The sequence below is a fragment of the Gavialis gangeticus genome, unplaced genomic scaffold, assembly GCF_001723915.1.
Source record: "Gavialis gangeticus isolate Ggan-Ray unplaced genomic scaffold, GavGan_comp1, whole genome shotgun sequence".
In the NCBI taxonomy this organism is placed as follows: domain Eukaryota; kingdom Metazoa; phylum Chordata; order Crocodylia; family Gavialidae; genus Gavialis; species Gavialis gangeticus.
In genome coordinates, this window is record NW_017728993.1 from 47,155,318 (window position 1) to 47,165,541 (window position 10,224).

At 35.6% G+C, this 10,224-nt stretch overlaps 1 protein-coding gene across 2 annotated transcripts in view; it reads right to left on the reverse strand.

Moving 5' to 3' along the window:
• The window catches only part of CDC14A (cell division cycle 14A), a 203,199-nt gene that overhangs the window by 95,264 nt on the left and 97,711 nt on the right, over nt 1-10,224 (reverse strand). For both annotated transcript variants that reach the window (XM_019501693.1, XM_019501692.1), the window contains exons 6-7: nt 5,148-5,214; nt 3,027-3,089 (exon numbers count right to left, since the gene is read on the reverse strand). In XM_019501693.1, the coding sequence (XP_019357238.1) occupies nt 3,027-3,089; nt 5,148-5,214 (130 nt within the window). The remainder of the gene's footprint in view (nt 1-3,026; nt 3,090-5,147; nt 5,215-10,224) is intronic.

Consider the following 10,224-nt stretch of genomic DNA (forward strand, 5'->3'; position numbering starts at 1 on the left):
GGGCCCAAAACAAAAACAAAAACTTAAAAAACAAAATTCCCCCCCCCCCCCACAACCAACCAACCAAACAAATAACCAAAAACATACACATACACACACTGGTAATGAACCTACTTTGATAAAGAATGATGTATTTGTCCTAGCTGGCCTCTATGCCGTGCCATGCTTGCATTATGAAGTTGTGTGCTCTTCGTGAGGAGAAGCTATACTGAACAGCCACCAAATCCTACTGAGTTCAAGGTTCTAATTACGCCAACTATTTGCCTGGCTATACCCATTAGGCATGATACCATGGTACTCACAGAGACATAACCCCTACTTGTACTGTTTCTGAATAAAGACTGATGAATAGACTCCTTTGTTGGCATGTGGGAGAAATATCAAAGTTTATGCCAATAACTGTACTTTGGCGGATTGAACAGAATTTTGGGTACCAATTGGCTTTCCACTTGATAATTTAGAAATATTTGTATATTTTTAATTTAACTGTATTGTGGAGTTAAAATTCTTTATATTAAAATGACATCATTAGTTACTCTGTTTTTAACCTCCCTGAACATGTATACCTGATATTATCTAAGGCATTTTTACTTAAAGGCTCAAGTCCTCCAACAAATTTCTCAGTAGAAAATATGGCAGGGGTTGGCCAAACTCCAACTTTCTTTTATGTATTATCAAATAGTGTGGAAAGCTGCCATCCCTAGTGAAACAAAGGTGCAACAGACGTTTGCAGCACTGTACGTAAGCAGCTACAAAACTGCTATAAATTCAACATTTTATATCCTGACCAATAAGTGAAGAAATCTATAAGACTAGATCAGCTTAAAACAATGAAAGCAAATTAATTTAATTATTTTAGCATATCTGTCCATTTAAAAATAATTTCCATGCACATTATAAGCCATCACATTTGTTATCATGCCAAAAAATTACTGAAGTTTTAACATTTTAAATCAACGTCTTGGGAGTATCTGAACTGAATTAATCCACAAAAAGAGGTCAACTTGTGTGGGAATTTGGGTTAACTGGAGAAAGAATAGATTAAAAAAAACTAAAGAGGATTCCAGGTAAAAATTAATCCAAGACAATAGACAATGTTCCCTTTAATCCCATTTTCTTGATTCTTATTTTCCGTGAATGAGTTATCACAAATGTAAAATGTTTAATAAATAATTAATCTGCTTTGTACATAGTTTTACCTACACAGCTTTCTAAGAAAACTTGACTGGACATGCACTAAATACATATTCCCAATCAGCTATCTTTTGTTTTTTGAACAAACATTTTACCATAGTTCACAGGAAAAATGGAATGAATTAAGTCCAACTAGATTAGTTGCTCAATATAAAATACGGGCATTAAAGCAAATCCTAAAGTAATGCAACAAAGGCTGCTGCTGTAAAGAATACTGATTTCCTCAGTCTAAACAGTGTGGAACACTATCACATCTAGAAATATGTCTTCCCAACATCATTTTTGCCTTTTTTTCCCTTTGAAACAGGCAGACTACAGTAGAACACCACAATCATTTGTCTGTCTGCTGCACACTTAACCATAGTTAAATTCTTCAGAGCCATACCTCCTAGATGGGTGTGCTGGAGAAGCATTTATTACAGTTTCATGCATTTCAAAGGGAACTTTGCCTAGGCATTTTTAAGATCTGATCAAAAGCAGATAAAATAGCTCTTTATTAATGTTACAGAGGCATGTTTAAAAGGGTCTGAATATCTCTGGACATTTTATTTTTATTACATTCAACTGCAGCAGTACACTTAAAAAGGACACTCTGAAGCACCAGTCTGTGCTAGCCAACTGCACAATTTTCCAAGCTTTTACATTTTCTACACCTACAGTAGAACACTACAATACTAGGTAAATTCAAGTAGCACTACCTTTAAAAAAAAGGTCCAGGAAAGGTTTTGGTATTATTAAAATTTAACATGTATATAAAATCTGGTCTACTTATACATCGTCTATATACTTACTCTATGTTTATTATTATTATTACTATTATTATTTATAACTTTATCCTAAATGTAACACAATAACTATGGTTCTTTGACATGTGGAAGTCAGTCTGAGCCCTATCATACCCCAAACAAGTAGAAAACAGTGACAATACCATGGTGAAGTGGCCGCATTGGAGAAAAGAGCCAATTTTCCACCACACAACTAATAGCTAGTGGAAATACCCATATATAGCCCACTTCCAATATTCTTGAGAATGAGATTTCTTCACTGTTGTCTGCTCATTATGTCTCTAACCCCTGAACTGTGACAGTGCTCCAAAGATCTCTCAAAGGCTTGTTGTGTTTGGCCATATGGGAGTCTTGGTGTCTGAAGCAGTTCCTTTTCATTTTGACTTTCACACTGGAACAGACATTGGTTTGAGTCTTATGGTGATGCTCATACATGCACTGGCACCAGACTTTCCTTTGGCGCCAGCTTCTCCATAGCAAGAAGCTGACTCCACTCTTATTTTCTAGCATACAATACAGCCCCAAATAAGACAGGCACCTTGTTTTTGAAAGGTAGAATGAAAAAAAAATCTTTCCTTGAAAACACTGGTAAGTAGCAGTAAGTCACTAAGTAGCAGCTTCTGTAATAGAAGCCTCTGCCAGGGAGAAAGAGAAAGTGTCCCCAGATACCATCTTAGGAGCTCCATGTACAGCATTATTTTTTGCTTCCCTCCCCACCCCCTTCCACTCCCGACACAGCAGAGGCAAAAACTGATATTACTATATTTCCTTGCTTATAACTTATTTCCCAATTTCCAGCAGCTGAATTTTGGAAAAAAGGCATATGTTGTATGTCGGAAAAGATGGTAAGTGATCCTGACAAACAATGCTATCCAAGAAAAATCTTGTTTCATGTGCAGTGCACATCTATACAATGGAATCCACAGAAATATATCTGAAAAAGTTATACATCTATGCAGACATTTCAGTTCTTGCTGTGTGCCACTGTATATACCACCCAGCTTTCTTTAAGCCAGGCTTAAGAGTTAGATGTTGAGATATACAAACCTCATAGTGTTCATATTCCTCCACATCAAATGTCTTAAAATCAAAAAATCCATGCTGCAAAGCCTAAAAAGAAACACAATTTTTCAGTTTATAAACAAAAAATTTATCATAATAATGCTCTGTCAAATCCTGAAGCAGAACCCCAATTTGTTGAACTGGAATCAAAATAAAAGTCACTGGCATGTTAACGTTTAAAATAAAATTAAAAGACTTTAACTAAGAGAATACAGCATGTACATAGTTACAAGTCGTAATGTTTATGTACAAATACTATATCAAGAGTTACAGTAGCATATGTTAATTTGCATTCTAATGTTTCCTAACTTTGACTGCTTAGCTACATACATTCATTTAGCATTTTTCCAAAATGCTTTTTGGCAGATTTTATAGTTTGTAAAGCATTTGAAGATCCTTCCAACAATTTTTCAACTAAATTTTACATGAATTCTATAAGGTCTTTTGAATGAAGGAAGCCATATAATTGTTTGTCTCTAGGGAGTAAATGGAGTAGATTTCTGAGCGTGCTATTATAAGCATCTGTCCCAATGTATCAGATGCGTCACACTGTTCTGAAAAAATGACTGTGTAAAATGTGTTTTGGAATTCTAAAGAAAAAAAAAAATCTTACAAGAGCTACAGATCTAGGTGGAAAAAAAATCTAATCCGTTATTCAGCTATGTATAGAATCTTTTAAAGGCAAAGCAAAACTGCTTCATTGCTTCTTCCAAACAAATAAAGCAGGACAAGTAATCAGCTTGAAATGCTTTTAGCTTTGCAAGTCAGTCAAATATTAGAGGCTGACCCTTGTATGGAGCAAAGAAAAAAATGTGACCCTTATAATCCTTGTTGACAAAATACACATTCATTTCAGACACACTGCTGTGACTTCACGCAACATCTGTTTTTAGTCAGCATTTGGAGCTCTTACTAAAATTCCTTAAGAATTTGTGCCCGGTTAACTGGCAGGACTTTTCAGATCAATGTAAAGAACTAGAAGAGTCATCATTTAAGTTGCAAATGTACATGCATGCATGTGTGTAATGAGTTGTTTTAAATGCAGTTTTATATTGAGATATACATTACAGATTGTTTTCTATATCCTTATTATCTATTTTTCTCTATATACATTTAAAAAAAACAACCTTATGGTTTGGGTGCAAAGGATAACTTTAAAAAAAACTTGGAGTCAGTGATACCGTTGTGTTTTCTAGAACTTATCTATTACTTCGGATCCCCTATGAAGTACAACTTAACATATCAACTACCGTTTGAAACAATGTTAAACAAACAAAAGGAAATCTTATAAAGCAATTCCATTTTTTTGGCAAAATGGCAGTGGAGATAGGGATAACATTAAAGGATTACTTTTCTGAAGCAGAATTTACTTTGACCTCAGGAAAAACTACTGAACTAAATATAATTTGACTTTCTAAAGTTAGTTTATAATTATGTCTAATATTGTAAAATTAGAATGAAGAAAGATGACTAGTTACATTGTTAAAAGTGATGCTATTGAAAAAGTCAGCTGGAACTTAAAATCACTGTTTTTTCTTAAGAGTTTTGGGAAGATTCTGGTATCCAAAAAAAAGCCCATTGTTACAAGAATTTAATGAAGTACAGATAATGCTAGCACTTACAATAAAACTGGATTAAAATCTAGAACAGAAAACACGGCTTGCTCTCTCATTGTCATAGATACTTGGTTAAGCAACATTTTTTAGATCATATTGAGACTAGTATAATTTAATTAAATGTTAGTCTCTTTTCTTAATGTGTGAGATTAACAATTTAAAATTGTTTTACTTATTCATAGAACCAATAAATTGCTGTTACTGGAAATGTTTCGGGAATTAACTCTGCAAATTCACCTGAATAAATCTCGTTCACATAAAAGTTCCTAAAAATAAACCAGCCTTCAGAAGGTATAGAGTGACTGACTAGTAAGGGAGAAGTTTAGCATCTTCTCCTGTCCTCAGAATTCAAAGTAATCTATTGCCCTGAGTTAGTGGTAGGGTATAACTTCTAAGAAGATGGTGAAATTTGATAGGTTGGTATCTTTTTCAGTACTTTTTAAAAGAAGAATTATTGCATTTAGTTCACCAAAAGGAGATGTGTTATTACCTTTTTTATTCCCTGTAAACAATCCAGGATTGTAAGATTGTATGTACAGTTCCCAAATGAGGCATCCCTACAAAATTAATACAAATAAATGTTAAAATATACCCAAAGAAGACAAGAACAGGCAGAACACAGAAGCATTATATGTTTATTTCAATGATTAAATGCTCCATTTAAAAGCTCAGAATGTAAGTTAACAGAACACAACACTTTAGAAATATATGTTTACCTCTTTCTCTCCCTGAACTACTGAATTTGCTCATGTATAAGAGGCATCATCCTCTGCCATCCCCCTTCCCCCAGCAAAAAAGAGCTCTTAAAAGTAAGAAGAGTGTTATACACCCAGGCTGCAGAAGGAAAAATTCCTTTTAACTGAAATTAACAGGTAACATGAGGGCTAACACAGAGATATCAGTGAGAGTCTGCAGGCCTAGGCAGGGAAAAAGCAAGAAGGGGCATGCATGGCAGAACCCTCCTCACTAAGGGGGAGGAGTGCCTTATTGTACATTAGAAAATACGGTAACTCAGTTTCCAGTAACAAATCATGTTTGAATTATCTTTAAAAAATCAGTTCTTCCACCACAGCCGTTCAAAGCATTGGCAACGTGTAGGGGGTGCACGTGCACCCCCTGAGATTGGCTGTGCACCCCCTGGAAGCACCATCCCCAAAACTGATTTCACTGTTGACTTGGCAATTGACTGCTGGGCCCGCTCCCCAGTCAGCAATCGGCCACTGGGGGACCCCTCCCCCCGGTCAGCATTTGGCCACTGGGGACAATCCCACTGCCCCCATCAGCATTCTGGTACCTGCCCAGACTTGGGAGGCACCAGTTGCCCATGGTTCAAAGTAATGCATTTTCAGACAGCAAACCACCACTTTAAAAACAGAGTATTTCTGTTCTTTTTACTTACAGAACTGTTCATCATTTGAAAAAAATATATCATTAATAAAATGTGCACAGAAACTGTGACATGGCAAGCCACAAAGCAATAAGTTACTGAATAATCAACTGAGGCAAGTCTTAATCATTTGTATTATTAAAAGACCCAGACTGCCGAGGCATGGTTAAAGAAAGTTAAAACTATGATTGATGGGCAGAACAAAATATGCTGTTGCCAGGAGGGTGCAATTTGCTTGGTACTATTGCCCATGTACCAGTGAATGAATTTATCAAGTTCTGGAAGTTGGAGCTTCCACAGTATTCTGGATGGAGAAAAAATACACACTCACATGTACATATTATGCAAGACCCAGTTTTCTCACTGATGAGCATACAAATTCACACAATGTGTATGCAAATACTACAACTACTGGCAAAAATGGTCACTTGAATGTTACCATGTTAAACAGTAAAACTATTTGCTTCATATTAATCCCACTGAATCAACATAAATAAAGACGTAAGTATGGTTGGTTAAGTCAAACCCTGACAGTGTCACCTGTGATATTAACCAATTGACCACAACCACAGGGGTTGAACACCAAGTGATGGCACTTGATGAAGCTGTTCAAAAGCTGATGGAAAATTATAATAAGCATTTTCAATTTGAATGCATATTTTGTCCAGGGTTTCCACAAAACTTACTTACTCATGTTCTGATTGCTTTACAAAGATTGGCACCATGGCTCCAAATTTGGTGGTCGAGTACTTATATTCTACATAAGCTCACAAAAATAAACAAGTAATGTCTGTCTCTAACACAAGACGTAAAATAAACATAAAAGTAATGTATAATGATAAAAATATACATTAATTGAAGAGAGGGGAGACTATTTCACCATACAAAAAGGATCTGAGTGCAAAAGTGCACAGCACTTACTTTTACTCCCAGTTGTCTCACTGCAACTAGTATATAAACACTAGCTTTATTAATATGTATGCAATACATATTCTTCCACCAGACAACACATTTGATACTGCTTCAGATCTACTGAACCAATGTGTTACGTTTAAAATTTAACACTGTATCTCTGATATATAAATAAGAAGCGCTATACTGACAACAGTTTCACCTAACTCAAGACATGTATTTTGCCTAAATTCCACTTTTGTCTGACTGCCAAATACTTATGCAAATATTTGTATCCCCCAATTAATTATTTTGGTTCAAATAAGTAAGTACATTAAAATCTACTTATCCATGTGAAAATGAAATGTAAGGAGTAAAGAAATATTACATCCCTGGGTAAGTTTAAAAATTTTACCAGTTTTCAAGAGAAGTTATTTTTCATCTTTATTTCATAAAACCTATTTATTGTGTAAAGAACACAAGGTAAAACAAGTTTTCTAAAACCAGCTGGCAGTTTTGTTTTAGATATAAATAAAGCTGCATGTATAATAATGAAATGTTTATCTACTCAGCATTTTCTTCAGCCAAACAATAAAGTGGAGAATAAGAAATCAAGAAAAAAAAGGGGGTGGGGGGAGGAGAGAGGGAGACTAGGTGGGGGGAAAAAATCTTCAAAGCCACAAATGAAAGATCTAAACTGGCAACAGTCACTATCACTATCACTTTTAGTATCACTTTTAGAGAGGGACACCAAGCAATCCAGTTAGAATATAAAATTGAACATTTCCTGTCTTTCAGCCTGAAATTAATTCATTAAGAATTAATGTGGGAAAGTCTGGATTTGAAGTGTAGTTCTACTGTAAAAAGCAGCTAGAAATGTAATGATGAGGTTCAAAATATGGCCCCTCAACAAGTTCCAGCCCAAATGTGTGTTACAAGCAAACACTTTTTTAAATAGATGTCAGCCCTGAAAATTCTTAGTTTTGAAAGTCAAGCTGTTTTCTCATTTGTGAATGTAGCTAATATTAATGAACATGATGTTAAAACATATTTAACAATTCAGCTCAAGGTGTATGTGCCAGAAGAGAATCAAAGTACAAGTTTCTCAGAGATCTCTTTGTTCTTTCACTGCTTGCAAACCAATCAATACACAAAAGGTAAAAGCTGTTTGACTGTTTTCTTAAAGCAGAACTATAAAACAGTGTTCTGGATTCCTGATAACTGCTCCCTTCTAAAGACTTGGCACAAAATTTACTGCATCCACCCAGCTGAACTCTTCACATCCCTCCTGGTAGCATACAAACACCCATGCAATTGTGCTTTGTAGGTTCCCAGTTCAAATATAAGGATATACCCTCATGTCATTTTCAAAACCAGCTATTGTTGATAATATAATACTAATCATCTCACTGTTCAATTTTTCATTTCATAGATAAGAAAAATGCACCTCTTTAATATGTGGCATTTCTTGAACTTCTTGTAAAGTTAACATTAACCCCAAAGCTCATTTTACAGCAGCAACAGTAGATAAAAAGAAATAAATATGTAAATAAATCAATCAGGCCTAGCTATCCCAGGCTGACTAAACAAAGGATCTTTAAAAAGACCTTTCCCCTGTATGCAAATGGCTTTTTAGGGTTTGGCAAATAAACCATTTTTTTGTTTCAAACTTGATTTTTTTGTTGTTGTTGCACAAAAGGGACCAATATTTCAGGCTTCTTTAGAAAAAATACGCTTTGCCTCTAAAACTGCGAACTGTAAAGTTAGCTTTACAAACTCAAACGACAATTATCTCAAGGCACCCTTTAGTCAACTATTGTAAACAGATGGTTTACTATTAGAATTATGTTCACAATCATTCATCTGATTATACAAGAAGGAATGTATTATAGATTTCAAGTGACCTAGTAGACCAAAATTCTTATGGCTTTCCAATTTACTATTAACTAAAATATAACACTACCATGTACTCTTTTCATGGCAACAAAGGGCCATAAAAATCACTCCTGAGACTCACTAAAAGGCCTAGTGTTCATTATAAAGTTTTACTAGTAAAATTTGCCCTGTGAACACAGCCCTGTGTGGGGAATTTCCCAGGGGTCTATTCTGAATGTGGCACAGTTTAATATTTTGATTACTGACTTGGAGGGTGGAAATGAGTGCATACTTAGCAAATCTGCACTGGATACCAAACTAAATACAGTTGCAGAAACTTTTGGAGAACTAGAAAAACATGTTTGAAATTAATTGAATAAAATTCAATAAGGATATGTCTTGCACTTAAGACAGAACAATCAAATGCAAGAATACAAAGTGGGGAATGACTGGCTAGACTGAGATACTGCACAAAAGGACCTGGGGCTGTACTGGACTGCAAAGTGACTAAGTCAACAGTGTGCTCTTTTTTAAAAAAAAGCCAAGGTGAATCTGAGCTGTATTAGCAGGAATGCTGCCTGCACATCAAAAAAAAACAATTTTTCACTTTATTCAGCACTGGTGAGGCCTCACCTAGAGTACTGTGTCCAATTTGGGTACCACCATTCAAGACAGTGAAACTGGAAAGCAAAATTGCTCTCTTGCGGAAATTCTAATTCATTTTGGCTTTACCTCTCTGTTTGCCTGTCTGCCTTAGTGCTATTTTACTGACATTCTGAGTTCAATACTATAATCATCATTACCCACACGTTTTAGAAAGAATTGCCTTATTTCTCCCACCACAGTATGCCAATTTTAGTTGAACAACTCTGCAAAAAGCTTGTGAAATCATTGCTACAAAAGATGCCAGCAGGGTTAGACTCCTCAAGATTTTTGTTTCTCTATACCCTCATGAGTAAAATATACACCAGTTTAATCATCCCATCACCTAACACTTTTCACAGGACTCTATCTGACACTGTATGGGCAGCTTGTGATAAATATCCATCAGCTGTATCATCCACTCCTCCGCCATTTTCTGATTCTCACTGATGTACACCCAGCCTCTGTGACAGTAATGCCAAGAGCGAAGAATCTGTTGTCCCATTTTTTAATCACATGTAAGCACTCTGTTGATCTGTTTAGCAGCCATGTTTCTGGCAGCAAGACAGCAGAAAGACTGAAAACTAACATGAGAAAGAGAGATTATGAAATGAATAGAAGGGGTTGTGGGAGTTTGGGATTGGATTCCCATAATTCTGAACATAATGGTGATGTTCCTAACTACAACAAAAGATCTCCAAGACGGCTTGTGCAAGATACACTACAATGACCATGTATAGTTTCATAGTTTCTAGGGTCGGAAGGGACCTGA